Source organism: Asparagus officinalis, chromosome 1 (genome assembly GCF_001876935.1).
Source record: "Asparagus officinalis chromosome 1, Aspof.V1, whole genome shotgun sequence".
Taxonomy (NCBI): domain Eukaryota; kingdom Viridiplantae; phylum Streptophyta; class Magnoliopsida; order Asparagales; family Asparagaceae; genus Asparagus; species Asparagus officinalis.
Window position 1 is genome coordinate 131,700,868 of NC_033794.1, and position 23,835 is coordinate 131,724,702.

A 23,835-nucleotide genomic window follows, 5' to 3' on the forward strand; every position below is an offset into this window, starting at 1 on the left:
AGACTGCTGGAAATGCGCCGGCTGTTATGCCGGTTGTTGCAGTCTCCCCTTCCGCTGTGAACACCACCCAGTTGGGTGATCTTTCGACTCCATCAGCGCTCCAATCCCACTCTTTTCCTTCCTCGAACGCGACGTTTCTGCTGACATGAATTCTGCCGTGTTGAGGGTCGTAGAGACGATGCGCTTTGCTTCCTTCTTCTACCCCAATATACACCATTGGCGTGCTCCGGTCGTCGAGTTTCTTGTGTGAAGGACCTGCAATTTTCACATGCGCCACACATCCGAAAACTCTCAAGTGTTCTAGGTGGGGTTTCTTACCAAACCAAGCTTCGTAGGGTGTGTGGTCGTTCAACGCCTTGGTTGGTAGTCGGTTGAGGATGTACACCGCGTGCCTAACCGCTTCGCCCCACATGGTTCCAGGCATATGCATGCTCTTAAGTAGGCTTCTCGCCATGTCCATCACCGTGCGGTTACGCCTCTCCACTACACCGTTTTGTTGCGGGGTGTACGGTGCAGTGAGATGACGCTTGATGCCGTAGTCTTCACAAAACTTGGTGAACTCCTTTGACAAGAACTCGCCACCACGATCCGTCCTCAATGTCTTCACCTTGTGGTCACATGCATTCTCAACCTCTGTTTTGAACTTCTTGAAGGTTTCACAAGCTTGACTCTTGGCCTTCAACATGTATACCCACATCCATCGGCTGAAATCATCAACGATAAGAAGGAAGTAGTTATTCCCAGCAAGTGTAGATGGGGTGATAGGACCACATAGGTCAGCGTGTAGTAACTCCAGCGGCTTCTGAGCTCTGAAATTTGCTTGCGAAGGGAACGGTAGTCTTGCTTGCTTGGCGACGAGGCATCCTTCGCATAGTTGATTTGGGTGCAAGATCTTCGGCAACCCGGAAGCCATCCTCTTATCAGTCATCATCTTGAGGGCGAAGAAATTGACATGCCCAAGGCGAGCATGCCATAACCAAGCTGGATCGTTAATGTTCGCCATCAAACACGCCGGCTTGCAAGTCTTTAACTCTATCCTGTACAATCGGTTAGTTGAACGTGTCACCCTCATCAAGAGAGCACCGTTCCTATCAAACACCCTCAGGAACTCACCAGAAATAACAACGTTGCTTCCATCTTCAGTCATCTGACCAAGGCTAATAATGTTAGATTTCAAACTTGGAATATAATATACCTCAGGTAGTAGCCTTTGATCCCCGTTGTTGCACTGAAAGAGGATAGAACCTTTCCCCTTGATCTCTACCGCGGATCCATCACCAAACTTGACGGTTCCCTTGATGTTCTCGTCGAGCTCCTTGAACTTGTCTCGGTGGCCGGTCATGTGATTGCTAGCTCCGTTGTCAAGGTACCAAGAGTTGTTGTCAACATGTGCCTCCCCTGCTGTAAGTAAATCCGGCATCACCTTCTCCTCATTAAGCAAAACGGCACTTGACGATTCCTCTAACATCGCCATCATCAAGGTTGGCTCCTCGTCATATGCACGGGTGAGATGAGCCTCCTGTTCATTATTGCGGCGTTGCTTGTGACACTCCGACTGAAAGTGCCCGTATACTCCGCAATTGAAGCATTTGATGTTGGATTTGTCTCGACCACCGCTTGTGCTACTCTCCCCCTCCTGGCGAGCTGCACCCCCATGGCCGAAACCACCTCCTGGACGTCCTCCTCTGCCGCCGAAGCCGCCTCGGCCTGCCTGGCCGCCGTGCTCCCCTCCGCGGCCTCCGTGGTACTGCTGTCCGCTGCCGTGGTACTGCTGTCCGCTGCCGTGGTACTGCTGTCCGCTGCCGTGGTACTGCTGTCCGCCTCGGCCTCTTTGGCCACGGCCACGCCCACGACCGGCCCCGCGACCTCGTCCTCGACCGCTGCCATCATTGGTTGTAGGTGTTGAGAGGAAGCCTCCGCCGTTCTTCTTGCTCCTTGCTTGCCACTCCGCATGCGTCAACAATAGGTGATCGTCGACGTTGTTTCGAAAAACACGTGCCCTCTCCTCGTGGGCTTTGAGACGCCCGATTGCCTCCTCGAGTGTCATGTCGTCGATGTCCCCGAACTGTTCAATCGTGGAGACGATAGTGAGGAATCTCTCCGGTACCGCCCGAAGAAGCTTTCTGACGACGTAGTTCTCCTCCATCTTGCCGCCTAAAGCACGGATCTTGTTGACGACTCCTGTCAACTTTGTCGAAAAATCGTCGACGTTGTCATTCTCCTTCATCCGGAGAAGTTCGAACTCGGACTTCAAGGTTTGCACCTTCGCGTTCCTCACACGATCCGCTCCTAGATGCATTGTTTTCAACGTCTCCCATGCCTCTTTTGCCGTTTGCTTCTCTGCGATCACCATCAACGTCTCTTCAGGAATCCCCTGGTAGATGGCCGCCAACGCCATCTGATCCTTCCTGTGTTCCACGGACGCGCCTGCCGCGGGCTCAATGGCATCCCACACGTCTTGAGCCTTCATGTAGACTTTCATCTTGATTGCCCACGAAGCATAGTTGTCCCTCGATAACGTCGGGTATTGAAGAGTGAGCGAACCCACCTTGGTCGTCATCTTCTCCGAACTCGTCATCTCTTCAGATCTTGGTTGGTACTTAGGCATACACCGCTCTGATACCACTTGTTGGCTTTGAGAATAGGATCGGCCTAAGCTTCTTGACTTGCAACACAAGAGGGATATTGATCTTAATTAGCCGAACTTGATGATGAACAAAAACCTGCAGAAACAAAACAGTGTCTTTCTTTTGTATTGGCCGAAAGAACAAAAACACAGAACCTGCAGGAAATTTTCCTCTCTGTTTTGTTGATGAACCCGAGCAATGATGGAGCAGGAACTTTTTTTTTTTCAACTTTATTCACGTTCTTTAAACATAAAGACTTGTTTACATATATATAAACTCTAAGATTACAACTCTAATCTTATCCAATAACTAGAGAACTTATCTACTAACTAGTATTCTATTCTAACTAGAATTCTAACTAGGATTCAAACTACCAATCCGGACTGATTAACAACTCACATTTTATGCCTCTTTTTCCCCGGTAGATTCTTTTTCATCATTAAGCATTGTTTTGTTCCAAATGAGACATATATCAATAGCAGGTATTAAACCTTTTATTTAGATTAATAAAAGATGAATCCAATTTCGCTATAATAGCCTCATCGTGTTCTGATTAATTTGGCCGCAAATTAACCTTGGTATTGTGAAGTTTGATCTCTGTTTATTTGGAGCCTATGCATTATTTACTATAAGTTTCTCAAGAAGATTTCAACATGCAAGAAAGTAACATGATCTATGCACTCGATAGGTACCGATTGGAGGATGCTATAGGCTTATTGACATCCCAATGAGCAACTGCATTAACAGTGGCATAAACAAGATATTCATCATGACTCAGTTTAACTCTGCGTCTCTTAATCGCCACATCTCGCGGACTTACAATCTTGGCAATGGTGTCAGCTTTGCAAATGGATTTGTTGAGGTATCAATCTTTCTTTATTTTTTCCCTTCCTTTTACTTTTCAGTTTCTTTTCATCAATAAATGAAACAAGAGAAACTAAAAAAGAAATTCATGCGGTTCATTGTGAAAAAAAAAAAAACTGATTTGACTCGATAAACAGGTATTGGCAGCTACTCAGACACCCGGTGAAGCTGGAATGAATTGGTTCCAAGGAACAGCAGATGCTGTACGGCAATTCAGTTGGTTATTTGAGGTTCGTATTTTAAACAAGAAACAAAATTCCCTATAACAGTCAAGATCACTTTTTGTAATTTTGATTCTAATCTTTTCCTATTTTTTTAACAATATTTTATTAGGTGATGGATTAACCATATATACTTATATTCTCATTCAGGATGGAAAGAATAAGAACATTGAGCACATAATGATTTTGTCTGGTGATCATCTATATCGTATGGACTACATGGACTTTTTGCAGGTTCTAACTTCATTTAATATCATGATTTTGGTATTTCCTGTTATGTGATCGTCAAATATATAGTGACCAAGTGACTCGCGACAATGAATACAGAAGCATATTGACACTGGTGCTGATATTACGGTATCTTGCGTTCCTGTGGATGATAGGTAATGCTTAGATTCGCTCGACCTTCAATGACAATGTTTAATATGTTATTGTTATTTAACGAAGATTTCCATATAGTCTTGCTGTAACTTATTTCTATATTAATGCAAAAAATTTAACATTTAGGGCTAATCTAACAAGGGCTCCTCTTCGATTTCTTTATGCATTGAGTCACTAATCTACCATGATTTAGTGACTTTTTAACTTTACAGAAAAAAATTATTGGACTAATAGGCCAGCCATAATATTTTTACATGCACAATCATGGACATTGAAACAACTCACTAAATTCTTCTCATAACAGTTCAGTTGATTCGCAAAGCTTTGTTTATCCTTTGGGTTCAGTCCTAATTTTTGAGGTCTTATTTAATTTAAGCTCAGAGAAAGTAAGAGTAGTTTTCGTGTCTTCTTTTATTTCTCATGGCGTCTGCATTCTGCATTATCTTAAAGCCGGGCATCTGACTACGGATTGATGAAGATTGACAAAGTTGGACGAATCATCCAATTCTCTGAGAAGCCAAAGGGCGTTGATTTGGAATCCATGGTAAGCCTAATAAACCTAAGTATTTCATTATTCATTAAATAAATCTGACTATACAATCATGATTTAAATTCTGAAGATCTAATCAAGTTTTTTGGCATATTACAGAAAATAGATACCACCATTCTCAGTTTGTCTCGCCAAGAAACTATGAAGTATCCTTACATTGCTTCAATGGGTGTATACATTTTTAGAAGAGATGTCCTTCTAAAACTTCTAAGGTAAGTTGCATGCTTTTCAATTATAATTCTTTCAGAATTTATGTTATCATATTTTTTCTCCTTCCAGGTGGAAATATCCAAAATCAAACGATTTTGGTTCAGAAATCCTTCCTTCAGCTGTTCAGGAGTACAATGTCCAGGTGAAAAATATTTTAGAACTTGGATAAAATTCTAGCAAATGTCTTTGTCTCCCAAATGACTTAATTAGTTATTGAATACTCTTTTATAACAGGCATATTTGTTTAGTGACTACTGGGAGGATATTGGAACAATTAGATCATTCTTTGATGCGAACATGGCACTCACTGATCAGGTTAGTTTGCCTATGGCATGTCTTAAGAGGAAGAAAAGAGGAGTTCTAAGAGATGAGAGGGATAGAATCTCACTCATGCATTTGATTTCATTGATAATAATCAACCGTGAATAATACAATTTTAGCCAGATATTTCATATATTTAGCTACGTCGAATTATTTTCTAATGTCAAACTTGTTTTAGTGGCTATTGGAGTTAGCTGGTTTTACTGATTATTCCTTTTTTTTTTTTTTTTGGTTGCAGCCTCCAAAATTTCAGTTTTATGATCCAAAGACTCCTTTCTTCACATCACCTCGATTTCTGCCACCAACGAAAGTAGAAAAATGCAGGGTAAGCTGTAGTATAATTTTAAAGAATGCTATGAAATTCAGTTGATTATCCATTTGAGTCTTTCCCATTCGGTGGTGGAAGATGCACAAGAACATAATTTATGCTATTTTGCATGCGCCCCATAATTTCTCTCCTGGGACATATAAATGATTTGACATAAGCATCCCTTCAAGTAATCGGAGCATTACTAATGATTTGGAGCTTATAGATAGCATGCTCTGCATTGTCTCATTACTCAAATTAAACTTGGCAGATTAAGGATGCAATTATATCACATGGTTGCTTCTTGCGTGAATGTAGTGTTGAACGTTCTATTGTGGGTGTTCGTTCACGTTTAGACCATGGAGTAGAACTCAAGGTTTGTTCTTATTATTATCTGTATCCTAGTAGTCACTTTAATTATTAATTTTTTTCCCTTGTATAAATGAATTTGTAAACTACCTCAACATTGAATGAATATACATTGACCTGCAGGATACTATGATGATGGGTGCTGACAACTATGAAACTGAAGCAGAAATTGCGTCTCTTCTGGCTGAGGGTAACGTTCCCATTGGCGTAGGGAAGAATACCAAGATCAGGTAAACTCCACAAAGAAAAGTTTATTTTACGATAAAAATTCATCGCCATTGTGAAGCAAAAGTTTCTAAGAAGCTCTCATTTTTCTCACAGGAATTGCATCATTGACATGAATGCTAGAATCGGGAAGAATGTGCATTTAATAAATAAAGATGTGAGTACCTGCTTCTAATTTCATTCTTTATTATACGTGTTCTCGCATAATGCTCTTCTACGTAATAGGGGGTTCAAGAAGCAAATAGATCAAGTGAAGGTTTCTACATCCGGTCAGGAATCACCATAGTCACAAAGAATTCTACCGTCAAGAATGGGACCATAATGTAGAATCGCTTCAATTACGGTGGGCACGCAATTGGAACTGTTTGACTGGGAAGATGTCGCTTAGGTGCGTGCAGTTAGTCTTATGATGTAGATATGTAGAGCAACATTTGGAACTGGCTGACTGGGAAGAGGTTGCTTAGGTGTCGAGCAGCGATGAGGCTGTATGAATAAAATGTGAGTCTTAGCAGTTGATACCTTACGGGTAGTGAGCTTGCAGTAATTCGGAGCATTGTATGACAGTATTGTGCATATTCTATGTGCACTGTTTGTGTAGATAACAACCATAAGCTAGTTTTGAAGCTTTTCAATAGGTTTTCTTTGAATTGTTGCTGAGTACCATATTTAGTGAAATATGAAGAATTTTTTTTTATAAGTATGAGGAGTTCCTTCGGAATTTCAGGGGCATTAGACAAAGTACTCAGTATCTAAGAGGTAATTTATAAGATATTAAGGAGCACCTGAAGGATAAAGTAGTGGACAACCAGGCCATTTGAGTAAACTGGCACATCAAATAACTTGCATGGTAATTTTCGGAACACCGAAAAAGTAAGGTATAACTACATCAATAACACAAAAAGGAAACAAACACAGATAGTCCTTTCACTCAAGCATCTGATGATCAGAAGATCTAGAGTACTAGAAATTGCTTCTCTTGGATGAAACATAAAACATCTCAAAGAGAACACCCACTCACCGTATAGAATTCACCCCACTCAACACAACAACGCAGTTAACACCTTATACGCCTGCTGATCAGTTTCCTACATCTTTCCCTCTGCTTGCATCCAGCCGTTGCTTCCTCCTTATTTCCTTTGCCTTATTCATCCTCACAACATTCCTCATCCTTGCATACAACTTACCAAGGTAGCGAAGCTTTCGACTCTGACTAGTGATAACATTAGTCGTCGACGGGTCCTGACCGAGAACAATCTCATATCCATCCTTGAAAGTATCCATCCCTTCGGTCAAGAGCTGCCAAAATAAGCCACCACCCGTCGCTCCTCCACTTCTCGCCGATCTATAAATCTTACCATACACGATATTAAACATCGCGTTCCTCTGGGAGTCACTGTATCCAGGATCCTTCCAAGATTTCCCAAACTCTGTCAAAAATATCGGTTTCTTGAGAATGTTACGGGCGTCTCGAATGTGGGTGTCGAGCCAAGTGTTGAGAAATGCAAGCTGTTGCTGATCATTTGTGTTTGATAACCTGTTACACGAGATTTATGAAGATGAGTTAAAAGGGAAATAAGGGGGTCCCCCAATATCGACGTGTTGTTACCATTGGTCAGGGTACGAGTGGAGGGTGGCGAAATCGATGCCCGGGATCTGATTGTTGGAGATGAAATCGGTTCCGACTTGAAATCCTGGATTGACTCGATTCATTTGAGCCGAAGACGGGCCGTAAAATCCTTCAAGCCCGGCTTCAAGCAAGTGGTTGCCGTCTATGGACTTTACATGAGCGGCCATCTCCGTGATCCATGACTATATACGTACATATATACGACAGGAACAAAAGAAGATAAAAGTTTTAGAAAATGCAAACGTAAAGAGTTACTCATCATACAAATTAAGACGGGATTTTTCGCAAACCTGAATGGTTTTTCCTGAGGTATCTGAAGGGCATCTGGGCTCATTCATCAGCTCCCACGCAAAGATTGTAGGATCGTCTCTATAAGCAACTCCAGTTATGGTGTTGGTTCTCGTTAGCACAGCCTTCACCGCAAAAGAAAAAAAACAAAACAATTAAAAAGAGTAAAACCGTGATGCAAGTTGTTGCAAGATTAAGTCTTTAAAACTTGTGTAAGCCAGAGGAGGAGCATGGTTTGTTTTTCCAAATCCCACGAGAAGAGAGTGAGATATTGTGTAAGGTTCACTATTAAGAAGCTTAACTCTTTATTCACATAGGAGTGATTAAACAGCCTAAACAATTAATATGTAGGAAAAAGTTGCTCAAAATAAAAGGGCAACACAGATTAGAAAAGGTATAAGACTACCTCTGCATAAAACTGCAAAAACAAAAAAAAATCAAGAAATCATGTATCAGAAACTTCTTCCCTATTCTGATAAGACCTGTGCATAGTCTATTGTCATTTATTATAAAGCAGATGTACTACTGTCTTTAAGCATCACCTATTCACTAAACATAACCATGGAACTGATCCACTGCTTACAAAAAAGAGAGGAATCTTGCCAAGGAAAACAACAAACTGGAATTTTCATTATTCAGCAAAAGTTTTGGAAGATTAAACCAGAAAATTTCATTATTCAGCATAAATTCACCTTAACATGATTCTTGTAGTAGCTTTTAACAAGAGGGTTCGTGAAGAACTCATCGTCCGAGCCGATGTTCTGCCCTTGGCTCCTCGCCCACTGCACATACTGCTTCTTCCCCCCAAAATTCTCATAGTTGTTCACCAAGCTCAGAATCAGCCTTATCTTGTACCTCCTAGCCTCAGATACCACAAAATCCAACCCCTTGACACAAAACCAAAAATATATATATATATCGATTAATTAAAAACTGGAAAAAAAAAATTTTAAAAAGAGGGGTGTTTAATTTGCGCGCGCGGTACCTTGAACATTTGCTCGTTGTAGGAACCAGGGGAGGATTGAAGAGGGTTTGGGCCACCGTCATTGAAGGCCCAGGTCCTTGCGACGGTGAGGCCATGGCCTGAAGCTTCTCGGAAAGCGTTGGAGACCTTGTCTCTCTGAGATGGGTCGGAGCCTAAGCACATGAGCCAGTAGGCGTTGAACCCGTTCGCAAAGAACGGGTACCCGTCTACATTGAAACGGTGCCCGTTAGTCCTCATGAACCCTCCTCCGGCCTCAACCCCGCATCGTTGCCTCAACAGCAACACCGCCGCTAAGAAAATTGACGGTAATAATAAGCTCACTCCCCTCATCTTGTCGCAGAGAGAGAAAAGAGAGAGCTAGGGAAGAGCAAATAGTTATGAAGCTTCTATTATTATTATTTTTATTATTGCAGGTGGACGCATTTTAATAGGGGAGGGAGGGAGGGAGGGAGTCACAGAGAGCTAAAAAGACATTTAGTTGGTTGGCTTCAACTGATAGGCTTTCATGTGAGGCAACAGCCGCCCGCTCAACATAAATGAGGATGTGGGTTGGGGCTGTTTGGATAGGTTTTTTTTCGGTGGTAAAAGAGGAGAAAGCTGTTAAAAATGTCAGTTTTTTGACAGCTTTCCCCCAAAATCATCTTTTTAAGAGGTGATTTTGGTGGGAAAGCTGCCAAAAAGCTGATATTTTTGGTAGCAGTTAAATGTATTTGTTGAAGTTTTTTTTTTTTACCAAGTTAAATACGGTAGACTTCACAAAAATCGCCAGGAGGTTTGGCCTACTTACAGAAAATTTTAGAAAGTGTGCAAACGCAATTTAACCCTCAAAATCATGATTTTTTTTCCCCTGGATCTTTTTTTCCAGATAAAAAACCCACAGCTTTTGGGAGATTATCTTAAAACGAGCCATACTTTTTTTTTCAAATTTTGTAAAATTTACCCTTTGAAGCACCATATCCTAGCTGATCCTTATGATTTTATTCGATTTCATTCTTAGAGTAATGATTTTTGTTTAAACCTTATTTAAAATTTCAGGTTGAGGCAATTTAAGTATTTCTCATTTTAATATTTGTTGAGTTACGATAATACTGTGTATACGCACCTTTTAATACCTTTCATCATACTTTGTTCATTTCTAGTAAAAAAAATACATGTATGTGAATAGCAATTGAAGACAACTTAGATTATACTCAACGGATCCAAAGCAGTTATGCCAAGGTTACCAGGCCATAATTGCAGAAATCTCAGACTAATTAATCAATCTCAGATTCTACTTAAGCTGCAGATTAATTACGAAAATAAGCTACTTATACTAGTGGCCCACTATGAGGAGGAAAAAAAGCAAAATCTACGAACAAGGGAATTTTGGAAAGAAATGATTCTTTGCTTCTTTGAGATGTTGGGAATAACTTCTCTGTATTTTAGTCGGAGTGAAGTTTGGGAAAAGTCTCTACTTAAATTGGGTGTACCTAGAGGAATAATATCATCTAACAAATTCTATCACCATAACCAAAAAAAAAAAAAAAAAATTCTCAACACTTGCATATGTAGTGCCAGTGGTCCTAAATATTCAACAACACACTCCACAAATTTTGGCGGATTGATGCACAACCTAGGAATGAGAACCCGTACTAATGAACCTTTAAAAAAACAAAATCAAATAAATTAACAAGGAGCGAGCCCCAAATGTCGATGGTGGTCGACCTAATTAGGCGCCAAGTAGGCTTAGCTGGGCTCGGTTATCAGACCAAAGTCTTTTTCTTCCTCTTTCCTATTGCGGTGACAGTGTCATGAAATTATTGACGCAGCACTGTTTAAACATGAACCTTCAAATCTTCAATTGACACCATGCGTGCAGCTCATAAGTTGTGATGTTTTCCTGGTCCTTGAATAGTACATACTGATTCCTGAAGACTACGTCTTTCAGAATTTCGCTGACAATGGATGAAAATGAAGTTAAAATGTAAAGTAATTGATAACGCGCGCTGACAATTTTTCTTATCTATTCCTCAATAACAATGGGAGGATCTAAGATTAACTATTCATGCTACAGTAAATTACTGTAGCAGTAATGTTACTGTAGTACGAACAGGAGGATCCAATGTTCACTACCATTGCTACATAAATTACCGTAGCGTTTATTAGTGTAGCGCAGTCGGGATATTGTAGCATTTAAAAATGTTACTGTAGCACATACAAAAACTATATTAAACACAGAATTAGTATAACGGAAATAAAAAAATGGAGGTCGTGATTTGCACGGGGTGCACACTAGTGTATATATAAAAGAGAGGATTTCAGATTCTTATACCACGGGAGTTCACTAAAGAAAGGAGAGGGAAGATAAAATAGGGGAAGAGAAAGTAGCCAAGGGAAGAGAAAATATAAATAAAAAAATGGAGGGAAATTACTTATTACGTTTGGGTGTTCTAGTAAAGGAAGGGGAAAGGAAAAGAAGAGCTTCATGATAAAAACTTAGCCGTCATTGATCCTCGATGATATAGACAATCCTCATGTGTGTGTTTTTTTTCTGTGGGGTGGGGGGGTAAAACTTCCAAATGTAGTTAGTGACTATTTGGTTCAAAAACCGCACCATGAGAAAACCTAATTGAGGGGGGTTGGGGAATTTATTTTTTATATTTTACCAGCCACTTCCTAGAAATGGGTTTTTATTGTTTGGTTCGGGCGAAAATAGCCTCAATTCCTAGAAAATCATACATTTCAATAGTTTGGTTCATTGTCTAAAAAATAGGAAAACATACACATATGAAATGCCACCTCAGCCAAACATACACATATGAAATGCCACCTTGGCCAAAAACCCCTAAAATATTTCATTTTAACCAACTACAGCTCATTTTCTCTTAAAAATTTAGGTAATGAATTTTTCCAGAAAAGTGATGTGGGATGATGATTTGGGAACTCACTTTCCAGACAACAAGCTTGAAACAAATATTGAAAGTGGTCCATAATATTAGAAAAGTGATAAATTTTATTTTTCTAGAAATTATTTTTAGGATGTTTTCCTTTTTTTTTTTTTGGACCGAACAAAACATGACCTTATATGCCCACTTCCCTCCTTACCCTCTTCTACCTCCTATCCAGACACATGTTTAGGGATTTTACATAGGAAATAGGAATTCAATGTGTGATTTGTGCCTTTCTTGTGAGTGTGAGATATGAATTTGGAATCCTATGATTTTAGTCTTGATGTCAAATCTAACGATAAAAAAGATTATCGCATCCTATGCTACAAAGAATATGTCTTCATAGGATCTCCTTCTATATAAATGTATGAAAAAACAAAAAAGTAGCCCCACCTTTTTGACAATGACAAAGAAAAACGGTGGCCGAAAAGTTTGAAAAAGAAAGGTAGCGGGTCCCATCACTAATAATATTTTATTAGTGCATATAGTTTTCCAAACACTATAAATAAGGCCAAAAAACTCTTCAGGAAAATTCATCCCAGAAACAACTCTTCTTAAAGAAAAGTGAGAGAAAGGAAAAATAGAGAGTTTTTTCTTAATATCAAGGAGAGAGTTTGTGAGAATACTTTGAGTGTATCTTGATCAAGATAGGGTGTTCTCTTTGATCTAATTTTTTTGGAATATAAAAGAACTGCGCATCGTCGTTGCACTGTGGAGTAGCACCGTAAGAGTGAACCACGTTATATCTGTGAGTACTGTGATTGAATTTGTGTTTTTATTCTGTGATTTCAAAATCCTTTTGGTGTGTATTGCGTCTCCGAGAGAAACAACTCTGTTGACGTATACCCTAACAACTGGTATCAGAGCCTAACTTAGAGTACATATATCTGCTTATCGTATGCTCTGTGGTTGTCACTAAAAGTGGATCCTCTACATCAGAAAATAAGTTAAATTATCATTTACTCTTTAAAGGCACTAGGCACTATTCACGAGTACGGTACTATTCATAAGTATTGTTACTATTTATAAATACAGTTCAGGAAAGACGTAATCGTTCGCCATGGGATCTACGGTTGAAGACAACAGGCTTCGAATTAAGAAGTTCGGCGGCCAAAATTTTAGGTATTGGATGATGCAAATAGAAGACTATTTATACCAGAAGGATCTCTTCCTACCCCTCCAAGGAGAGGCGGAGAAACCTGAGAAGATGGATGACGATAAGTGGAAGGTGCTCGATCGTAAAGCACTTACCACCATCAGGCTCAACCTTCACCAACATGTGACTTACAACGTCTCGCATGTGACCACCACCAAGGAGTTGATGGAGGCATTGGAGGCATTGTATGAGAAGCCGTTTGCTTCAATTAAGGTGTACCTGATGAAGAAGCTATTCAATCTAAAGATGCAGCAAAGAGCTCGCGTGGCGGACTTCTTGAACAAATTTCAGGCTGTGGTGCAACAGCTTGCTGCAGTAGATCTCAAGTTCGACAATGAGATCCAAGCTCTTCTGTTACTTTTTTGTCTATCAGATTCGTGGGAGAATATGGTGATGGCGGTAAGCAACGCCAATGGCAATGACAAGATGAAGCTCGACACGGTGATTGGGTCAATTCTGGATGAAGAATCTCATCGCAAAGTCTCAGCAACTGAGACCTCCAGCAGTGGGAGTGCTCTGCATGTCGAGGCCCGAGGACGTGCACAGAAGAAGGGTAGGGGACGACGAGGCCGATCAAAGTCCAGAGGGAAGTCTAAAAGGCCGAACCCGAATGGTTACGGTGAAGGAAAGTGCTTCAGATGTGGAAAGAATTGTCACTTTGCACGGGACTGCAGAGTTTCTGTTCCATCATTAGCAGTGGATGATCAGGCTGACGGTGCAACCAATCTCATGCACGAAACAGATTCGGATGCGCTTCTCCTATCCCTAGAAGACAAAAGCGAGGCGTGGGTCTATTTCGTGGGAAAATTCGAAAAAGACAATTAAGAATTAAATTTGTATTATTCTCTCTGACAGGCTCATAAAAAGAATTAATTACAATTCTCTCGATGCAACTTTTTTCTAACAGACTTAGAAAAGAAATTACAAATCTTCTCGATCTGTTTTCCGATTTACAAAAGAGAGAAAGATCGACAGAGATCATTCTCTTTGTTTAACCTGGGTTCTTCTTGGTGTCGATGGAATGCCTCTCTCGAATGCTTGCGTCAAGTTCGCTTTCTGTTGACGATTCGAACGATTCACCTCGTGGAACGTTGTCTTCGCCTCTTAACTCGAAGTCTTGGACGAACTTGCGTGGCAAGTTGAACAGAACTCTTGACGAGTTTAGGAACTCAGAACAAGTTTAAAACTCTGTCAAAGAGTTGATTTGAACCAAAAATCGGTTAATAAGCCAAGGATAACAACTCCAAGATCTCTGTTACTGAAAAATGCTTCAAGATCTCCAAGTGCCGATCTTCAAAATCTGGATCCCCAAAAAGATTGATCTCCAAAGATTGATTTCCTATGCAAAAATACCGATCTCTTTAGGCGATTTTCTGGTCTCCCCAAAACCAGCCGATCCAAGAAGAGAGAGCCTTTCACTAAGCTGAAATTTTAGCTATTTATAGGAGATTAAGGGGTGTAACCGCCCCCTTGATTTGCTCCTTAATGAGGGTTTATGGGGTGTAACCGCCCCCCTTAAATCTCTCCTTAATGAGGGTTTATGGGGTGTAACCACCCCCATTAAGTGGAAAAAACAGTTTTGAAACTGTTCAGGTTTTGTTTGAACCAGTCAAACACAAAAATCCGTATTTTGACACGAACTCTGTGTTCTGGACCTGGGACGCTGAGTTGGGCTCTGCATTTGAGCCTAAAAACGCAGCAATGAGCTCTGCGTTTTGAGTTTGGAACGCAGCCACGAACTCTGCATTTTGAGTCTGGAACACAGCCACGAACTCTGCGTTTTGAGTCTGGAACGCAGCCACGAACTCTGCATTTTGAGTCTGGAACACGGCAATGAACCCTGCGTTTGGATCCAGAACGCAGTGATGAACCCTGCGTTTTGTTGTTGGGACACAGAGATGAACTCTACGTCTTGACTTTGGAACGCAGAGGCGAGCCTCAGGCGAGCATGGTGAGCTTCAGGCGAAGACCAATGTTCAGGCGAAGCCCGGTCTTGCAAACGGGCTTCAGAACATAACTTGCTGCGAAGAACAGGTCATAACTTTCAAACCGTAACTCGGAATTAGATGAATTATATATAAAAATTGACTATCTTGACAAGACGGAGCCGACCAAACCCAATCGTAGGGTTCGGTTTGCTCCCATCCGTTTCGTCAAATTCCTTACGGTTTGAGAGATATCTGTATTTTGATTTGAAGAGACCGTAAATTTATAGTCTCTTTTACTAGAGCGTTGCAAAGATCGTCATCTTGTAACCTTCGTCTTGGCTTCTTGAAAATATGAGAGTCATCAGATTGTAACTCCCGATGTTGATTGTGAAGGCTGTTGAATTAGAGCTTTCATCAATTATTGTGAAGGTCGTCAGATTGTAACCTTCATCGATCTACGTAAAAGTTTTCAAATTATAACCTTTGTCTGTTTATGTGGAAGTTGTCAGATTGTAACTTTCATCATTGGTGTTTGATGGGGATTAGTTATCTATAGTAATTTTTAGACTGCTTACAGTCATCGACTCGGGCGCATCTTTCCATGCAATCTCACAACAAAAGCTGCTTTCATCGTTCGTGAAGAAGGCCTTGGGGACAGTCTATCTTGGCGACGATCAACCTTGCAAGGTTTCCGGGAAGGAAAATTATACCCTCAAGATGGAGGGCGGGACCACCTTAACGCTGAACAACGTTCGGCATGTACCAGATATCAGGCGGAATCTTATATCAGTCAGGCAACTAATCGACTCCGGTTACAGAGTATCCTTCGAGCAGGGAAGCTGGAAGGTGTCCAAAGGTGCCCTGGTGGTGGCACACGGCAGACGCGAGGGGACTCTCTACATCGCCAATGGGAAGATCGACCGCTTGCTTGCCTCAGGACAAACATCATCATCATCTGCCGACTGCATGACTTGACATCGGCGACTTGGCCACATGAGCTAGAAGGGGATGCAGATTATGGTCGCGGGAGAGAGGCTTTCGGGTCTGAACAAGATCGATCTGACTTTCTGTGAGGACTGCATCCTAGGCAAACAGAAGAATGTGAGTTTCAACTCCAAAACTGCAAAAATTGGAGTTGGTACACACCGACGTATGGTGACCTGCGCAAATCCCATTTGTTGGCAACTATCTTTACTTAGTCTCTTTCATTGATGTTGCTACTAGAAAACTGTGAGTGTTCTTCTTGAAGCACAAGTCAAATGTTTTCATCATCTTCAAGAAGTGGCTTGCCTGTGTGGAGAATGAAATAGGCAATAAGCTGAAGTGCCTAAAGTTTGATAATGGAGGCGAGTATTGCAGCCAGGAGTTCGAGTACTTCTGCTCGTCCCATGGGATTAGAAAACTGAAGACCGTCCCATACACATCTCAGCACAACAGAGTGGCGAAGCGTATGAATCACACTATCTTGAAGCGCGTCAGAAGTATGAGGATCCACTCCGGATTGCCCAAGAGTTTTTGGGCCGAAGCTGTTAATACTGCTGTATACTTGATCAACTGCGGGCCATCCGCGGCTCTCAGTTATGGGATACCTGAAGAGACTTTATTCTGTGATTCCAAAATCCTTTGGGTGTGTATTACGTCTCCGTTCGAGACATTCTTGTTGACGTATACCCTAACACAAAAGCTTCTATGTATAAAGAAAGTAAGGGATGCTAAGAAAACAATATGTAAAAATTGTCATATTAATAACAAATTCACAAACATGTAAATAAAATCACAAGTTTAATTAATCACCGAGACATTTTTCTTCACCGATTTCTCCGACGGAAATGAAATTTTTCCTATGTATACAGTCCGTGCCGATGGAAAACAGTATTCAGCTACCTCGTATCTACTTCATAAATTTTTATAAGGACACAAAAAATATATAGCATGCATCTATTAAAATGGATAGACTGTCGAATGCCTTCGTCATTTTCCATCCGCTAGAAAAGAACCAAACTTTTACAAAGGTAACACACAGTAACATGGTTAAAAATAAAAAGGCCTCCTGCCGGTCTTTGCCGACAATCACGGCCAGTCACCTTCCCTTTCACGCCGTGAGCTTTTGAGCGCGGGAAAGTATTACAGTATATAAACCGCGCTATAAAATGAGAATGGATAAATGGGGAATGCAGACCACCGACTTCCAAACCGCGCGTGGGATCACCGGAAGCGGCACGGTACGGTTGGGCCCAAAACGGATTCGGGTCGACGTTGATGAGACGCACCCGCATGTGCTGCCCACGTTGTGGGGTCCCGACCGCGACGTGCCTCTTTCTGGCCGCCGCGTGTCGCGTCGTGATCACGGGGAGCTCTGTTTTTGAGGAGGAGGATAACACTAGTTAATTAAATTAAATGGCTCGGAACGGAAGGAAACCACCACCGCTGTTTTCTTTCTTGGAAAGAGCCGACTATGTCCTCTGTAGGCTTATCAGTTTAGGGGTGAGCACGGCTCGGTTCGAGTCGGTTTTTACCAAAATTTGAATAACCGAATCAAACCATCTACAATTCAAAACCGAACCGAACCATTACAAATTGGTTCGGTGCTGTTCGGTTCGGTTTGTTCGGTTCTAACTTCATCATGTATAACTTCACTTCAATTTATCTTTTATATATTATTATTACCCTATGCCAGCATGTATTTGTTTTTTAACTTCACTTCAATTTATTATTCTTGCTCATGTATGTATACTGTTTTTAAGTGAAGTAACTTGTCCTTTTGGATTAAATACTAGACTCTGATGTTGTGATTTTTTAGTAACGGACTTGCTTTGTCTTTGTGCAGCAAGTTTTGACTTTGGTCTTTGTGGAGACAAAAAAAGGAGCTAACTCATTAGAACATTGGTTATGTATGAATCAATTCCCTGCAACTGCTATTCATGGTGATCGAACACAGCAGTAAACCCACAAATCAAAAGCACAAATATATTCGGTTGGTTCGGGTCGGGTCGGTTTGAAAAATTGTCAACCCGACTCGAACCGTCTTACTCATAAAACCGCTTTTTTCGGGTCGGTTCGGGTCGGATCGGTCGGTTTTTTCGGTTTGAACCGAACCGTGCTCACCCCTATATCAGTTCATTTTAGGTAAAAAGAAAGAAAAATAAAATGTTACTCGTTCTGTTTATTTTTTTAAGTTTATTATTATTTCCATCTCTCTACTTCGTTGGGGTTGTTTGGTTGGCTAAAAAAAGAAAATTAAAGAAAAAGAAACATATTTCCTATAATAGGTTCTTTTCTTGTGTTTGGTTCACTTCTTAAAAGTGGGAAAGGAGATGAGATGAGATTGAGTTGTCACTGTATTATAGGATGGTGTGAGTGATTTTTTAAGAAACAAATTTCATGACCTGTTTTGAAGTTGTTTGGTTGGCTAAAAAAATGGAGAAATTAGTTATAAGGAATTTATTATCTATAATAGGTTTTTTTCTTATGTTTGGTTCATTCTTAAAACTAAGCAAAAAAGATGAGATGAGATGAGTTGTCATTATATTATTAGATGATGTGACTCATATTTAGAAAAACTCATTTCATGGTTTTTTTTAGGAAATGGATAAAAATCAAATTTTAATGAAATGAGATGAGTTGTCACCGTATTATTGAATGATGTGACTCATGTTTAAAGCTGAGCTAAGATGAGATGAAATGGATGATGTTACTCATTTCTTGTGTTTGGTTCATTATTAAAAGTAAGAAAAGAAATGAGTTGTCATCGTATTATTGGATGATACAGATGATTTTTAAGGATAGAAATGGATGGAAATCAACTTTTAATGATTTCCAGGGTCCTATTTTCTTTTCTTTGATTTTAGGAAACCAGCCAATCAGATATAAATGAAAGCTGGCATTTCTTTGCGTAATTGGGTGACATACCTGACATGACGTGTCCGATCATCCATGGCTAACAACAAAACATTGTGAACTGACATAGCAAGCAGAATTATTAATAGCATATAGGGAGCGTTTTGTAACCATGTCGTTTTTGCCATTTTTGTTTTTTTTCAAAAAAAAACAATGAAACGTGTTTGGCAACTGGGACGATTTTTTAACTTGACCCTTTACAAAATCTAAAAAATAAACGCTTTTCTTAAAACACCAAAAATGTGTTTTGAGATTCCGTTTTTTCATTTAAGCCACCGCCCGTCCGCCGCTCGCTCGCCGCCGCACTGCTCGTCAGTCGTCCGCGACCCACCGCCACCGCCACAAAAAGCCCACGCTACCGCCCGCGCCTTCCGCTGCCCGCCGCCTTGTCCGCCGTCGCCTGCCTGCCCATTTTTCATCCTAAGCATGCCGTCGGTCGCCGCCGCCGCCGCCGCCGTGCTCGTTGGCCATTCGTCGCCTGCCCGCCACAACCCGATGCTGCCGCCGCCTACGCCACCGCCGCCGGCCACACTGCCCGTCGGCCGTCCGTTGTCGCGCCGCCGCTGCTCGTCGGCGTCGCCGTCTGCCGCCACACCCGTCGCTGTCGCACCGCCGGACCCGCCGCCACCTCTTACTGCCCGCAGCGCCGCTGCTCCCGTTGGCGACCGCCACCGCCGCCGCCCCTCCCGCCGGCCGCCATCGCCGGACGCCGCCTGCCCTTTCGGTTCATCCGCCGCCTACCGACGCCAGCTGCCCGCCACTCGCCGCCGGGCCCACGCCACCCATCGGACCAACAGCCCGCCGCCCGCTCGAGTGGTCGTCTGCCCGAACACTCGTCGGCCTGACAGGTCATCTGTCGGGACGAACCAGCCGGTCACTCCGCCCGCCTGTATCGCCCGCTCGCCCGTCGCCTGCCGGTCATCGCCGCTCAGCGCTCGCCGGCGGTCGCGCCCTTCCAGACCGTTCGCCGCAGCTAAGGACGTCGCCCTATATAAATAATAACTATAAATGGTATTTTAAAAACAAGTTTGAAAAATAAACACCATGGTATGGTGTTTTAAAAAAAACACTTTAAAAAGAAACACTTTGGTTACCAAACACACTGGTTAACCCTTTTGGTTTTTTCCAAAATTGTTGATGTGGACTTTCGTTATGGCACTCAACACAAATCTCAAAATGAATTAAACAACTCCGTCCTTAAAAATTAATATAAATATAAAAAGGAAAAGGACGGAGAGTCCTGGACTTCAGCAAAATTGCAACCTTTTATTGGGTGGCAATAGGGACACACCCCCAACCACATCCCAAACCATACATCATCTCTCATATGCTACAGTACACCGGACCTTACATGAGATTTTAAAATTTTAAAATCTCATATGGGACTCGATGTACTATAGCATATGAGAAAATGGGTGTGGTTTGAGATATGGTTGGGGGTGTCCCCCTATAATTTTCCCTTTTATTTTGGGGATGGGTGAAAGTAGGGGCGTGGAAGGCGGCGAGAATGGGGAGCAAATCACGGAGGGGGTCAAAACAAAAAACCGGGCCTATTTCCTTTTTACCTTTCACTTTTTTCTCTGTTCGGGAACGGCAATCAATTGAAAGTACCCACGCAACACTGAGCGCATGGAATTGTCTTATTATTTATTAAGTTACTGTGAGAAAGAAGCCAAGAGCATGCGGCTGAATCCTGCGAGATAAACCTAATTATTAGGACTTTACGAACGCTTGTAAGCTGTGTTGTTTGTTGTTGTCGTCGTCGTTCATTGTAATAGGCCGCTAATTGGAATCAGCGTTGGAATCCCATACGCTTATGAAGAGACTATTTCCTACCTAAGTTTAAGTACATATATAACAACAGCCACACACTCCTGATATTATTATCATCACATACTCCAAAAAATCCTCTTACCCACACTTTACTCCAAATATTCCTCTTACTCTCACTTTTCACTTCAGGGGGTGAAAAAAAATAGTCACGAACAACAACATATATAACACATGGAGCTTACTATTGTCTAATTGACTATTGTCTAATTGAAATGGGCAAGGATAATCATCAATAACGGTCTAATAATCTCCTCGCAATTCATGCTAACCTCAGTATCAGCTACCGTGTGCATCTGGTACGAAGTGCCACCGCCAGCCCACCAAAAACTACCGCTGGGTTTGGCAAGTGACATTTGATCCGATTGTGAGAGTAAAAGAAAAGTCGCAAGTTTGAACAGTGACTAATTATTAAGAGCGAGCTTCAAGAGCTTCCAGCAACCTTTAGGTGCCCGCCCACCAACAAAATCACAATGATAAAATCCCTACCGAGAGTCCACCACCAACAAATACCATACCTCACTGATAAGAGAGTCAAATTTGTTACTTGACGATACGGCCAACATCGCTCAGTTAGCGCACAGGCTTTATAGGAACTCATTTTCACCATTTTATTTGTTTATAAGATGTGTACAAAGATACAGATGAAACAATCAAAATGCAATAATAATTTTGAAATATAGAAGTAGATAGGTTTGCACGACTAGACACATCCAATAACAGCGAGTACAAATGAGAAAGGTTGACTCTTAATGCTCATGGTTAATAGCTAGCAAAAGACACAGTACAGCTTGTGTTTTAGATACTTATAACAGTAAGGTCAGAGTAATGCCAGTGTGATAAAGAAATTTTTCAAAATGGAAGAATGGGATATAGCGTTTACAATACTGCAAAATGAATAGTCATTATATAATCGCAACTAAACCTGTTTAGCTTAAAGTCACTACAAATACCAGGTAGTAATTTGAAATCCACGATGTCCGCTGTTATTTTGCTACCTCTCTTCTGAATTGAATCGGTTCCACGCCTCCTGCATCAGCATCAGATCCTTTTTAGTCCCCTCTATGGAAATTACAATTATTCACTGACATCTTGATTTTTTTTTTTTTTTTAGTTATATTGCCAATCCCAGAAAATCATGAAAACGAACAATAATGGGAAATAAAATGATCTCTACATAAAACTAGCGTCATACCACAAAACAATACAAACGAGGACATACCTTAAGAAGATCAAATACTTTCTCACATATGTACTTCTGTTGAATACTAGCACCCCTTTGCTGCAACTTGTCAGGATGGACACAAAGAGTAGCCTTCCTATAAGCTTTTTTAGCAGCAGCAGCAGTAATAACATCTGTTAAAGGTACTGGTTGCCAGCCACTTTCAGGTCCAAGGATCTGCGATTTGGGTTAAAATTGAAAAGCTCTTAGTGACAAATGTACACTAGTTCATACATATCATAATATTTACAAACAATGTGCACGTTGCAACAAAATCTAAAATGAAAAGGGTTATAAAAAAGAAAAAGAAAAGAGAAGTAAAGGAAAAGAAGAAGCTTTGCTCGCCATATACAGGTTATCAGTAATATAGTAGTAAAAGAATATGAGATGGACTTTGAGTACTGACAGGAGAAACAGGCAGGAGACAGCCGGAGTGGCTGGATGGAACAACATTAGGCTTCCAGAGGATGTCGGCATCAAGAGGAAGGCATGAGAGGATCTCAGCGGTGCAAAGGTCAAATAGGAATGAGGAATCCTTGACATACAACTAGCACAGCCTTTCCATCTAAGGGTCAGTTTGACCAAACATTCAACCAGGTTTTCCCTAATCCGGATTTCCCCAACTGAACATCTGAAAACCAATGGGGTCGTGGTATTCACTTAATCCCATAAAGGTGGTCTTTTTGGCTCGGTAAAGTTGGATTATAATGTTTTGCCAGATTATAATGTTTTGCCAAACCCTTCACCACAAAACGGGACGAGGATCGATCCTAGTCACATTTTGATGAGTTGCCAAACAGGCTCTAAATCCCAAATTTTCTAACTAAGACATGGGTGACAGGCTAAAGTCGCTTGACTTGTTTTTAAAGTACAGTAAAGAAATAGGTAATGGAAAGCCATAAAACTAAAAACTCTTTGGCTTAAACCACCCAAAACAAAAAGCATGAAATACAATGCATACATATTGCAATGTTGATAGCAATGCCCTCAGATTCCCTTCTTTTCCAGTTGACCACCTCCTAACATCAGCATCCAATGTTTCCGCTAATCTCTGCAACATTTGTTTGATCTAGGATCAGAAACGGAGTGCAAACTTATTAGATTTTGCAGTGTTTTATGATGAAATGATCTTACATTTCTCTCAGCTTGCTCTCTTTGAGCAAGAATATCTCGCATATTCTTTTCCGCAAGAGCTTTGGCCTGAAAAGAAAATTGTAAAATGTCAGAGAAGGACAATCCAACTTTGCACCCGGTAAACAATTTGCCTGCAAAATATAAAGCATGTGAGCTTCAAAATACCGCACGCTCGACGGTCCGTTGATGCCTCTCAAGCCTTGCCTTACACCTTAAAGGAGATGCAACTTCGCCTGCATTTAAATTTACCTTCTTTAATTTAAATAGTATGAATAAAGTTTATTGAAAAGAAAAAAGTAATTGCATGCATCAAATTAGCTTGTTCTTGCTCAAAATATTTAAGAGGAAATACAAGAATTGCTCTCAAAAGGTTTAAGAGCACATTCATGATTTACTCTCAAATGTGCAAACAAGAATAATTTCCAGAATCAAATATTACCACGAGCAGAAGAATCTGTATGTCTTTGCCAACTAGCAGAAGATCCTGCACTGTGAAACCTCACATCATGTGCATCCTGCATGAACCACCATAATGCATGAGAATGAAGCATAGTGTGTTGAAAAGACGCACATAGTGGAACTTGGACAATAGGTTTATTACTTACAGAAGAATTGGACTTTAGCCTTATCTCCTTATCTTCCTTGTCATTTGCCCTGCAATAGTCTCCCGTTTCATTGTCTTTCCTGCCCTTATCCCTAGAAATAGCGCTGAATCGTTCTGCATGTTTTCGAGCATCGGCAGCAGCTTTCTCGGCGAGCGCTTTCT

The 23,835-nt window shown here is 41.2% G+C and overlaps 3 protein-coding genes across 3 annotated transcripts in view; 1 reads left to right on the top strand and 2 right to left on the bottom strand.

Annotated features, from left to right (window-relative positions):
- LOC109826711 (glucose-1-phosphate adenylyltransferase large subunit 1-like) overlaps positions 1-6,722 on the top strand; it is a 9,926-nt gene extending 3,204 nt beyond the window's left edge. Inside the window, exons 3-15 of the mRNA XM_020393750.1 lie at positions 3,316-3,489; positions 3,629-3,721; positions 3,863-3,946; positions 4,040-4,095; positions 4,544-4,637; positions 4,743-4,855; positions 4,923-4,995; positions 5,088-5,168; positions 5,413-5,499; positions 5,753-5,857; positions 5,974-6,080; positions 6,172-6,232; positions 6,301-6,722. Coding sequence (XP_020249339.1) covers positions 3,316-3,489; positions 3,629-3,721; positions 3,863-3,946; positions 4,040-4,095; positions 4,544-4,637; positions 4,743-4,855; positions 4,923-4,995; positions 5,088-5,168; positions 5,413-5,499; positions 5,753-5,857; positions 5,974-6,080; positions 6,172-6,232; positions 6,301-6,402 — 1,230 coding nt within the window. The 3' untranslated portion in view covers positions 6,403-6,722. The remainder of the gene's footprint in view (positions 1-3,315; positions 3,490-3,628; positions 3,722-3,862; positions 3,947-4,039; positions 4,096-4,543; positions 4,638-4,742; positions 4,856-4,922; positions 4,996-5,087; positions 5,169-5,412; positions 5,500-5,752; positions 5,858-5,973; positions 6,081-6,171; positions 6,233-6,300) is intronic.
- LOC109826778 (mannan endo-1,4-beta-mannosidase 1) lies at positions 6,907-9,405 on the bottom strand. Its single transcript, XM_020393822.1, has 5 exons — positions 8,976-9,405; positions 8,683-8,877; positions 7,993-8,115; positions 7,682-7,884; positions 6,907-7,609 (listed from the first exon to the last, which is right to left on the bottom strand). The coding sequence occupies exons 1-5, from the start codon at positions 9,303-9,305 to the stop codon at positions 7,153-7,155; spliced, it is 1,308 nt and encodes a 435-aa protein (XP_020249411.1). The 5' UTR covers positions 9,306-9,405; the 3' UTR covers positions 6,907-7,152.
- LOC109826848 (auxilin-like protein 1) overlaps positions 21,456-23,835 on the bottom strand; it is a 7,502-nt gene continuing 5,122 nt past the window's right edge. The window contains 7 exon segments of the mRNA XM_020393893.1: positions 21,456-21,743; positions 21,936-22,112; positions 22,897-22,986; positions 23,070-23,135; positions 23,235-23,302; positions 23,509-23,584; positions 23,675-23,835. The exon segment at positions 23,675-23,835 is cut by the window's right edge and continues 239 nt beyond it. Of these exon segments, the coding sequence (XP_020249482.1) occupies positions 21,708-21,743; positions 21,936-22,112; positions 22,897-22,986; positions 23,070-23,135; positions 23,235-23,302; positions 23,509-23,584; positions 23,675-23,835 (674 nt within the window). The 3' untranslated portion in view covers positions 21,456-21,707.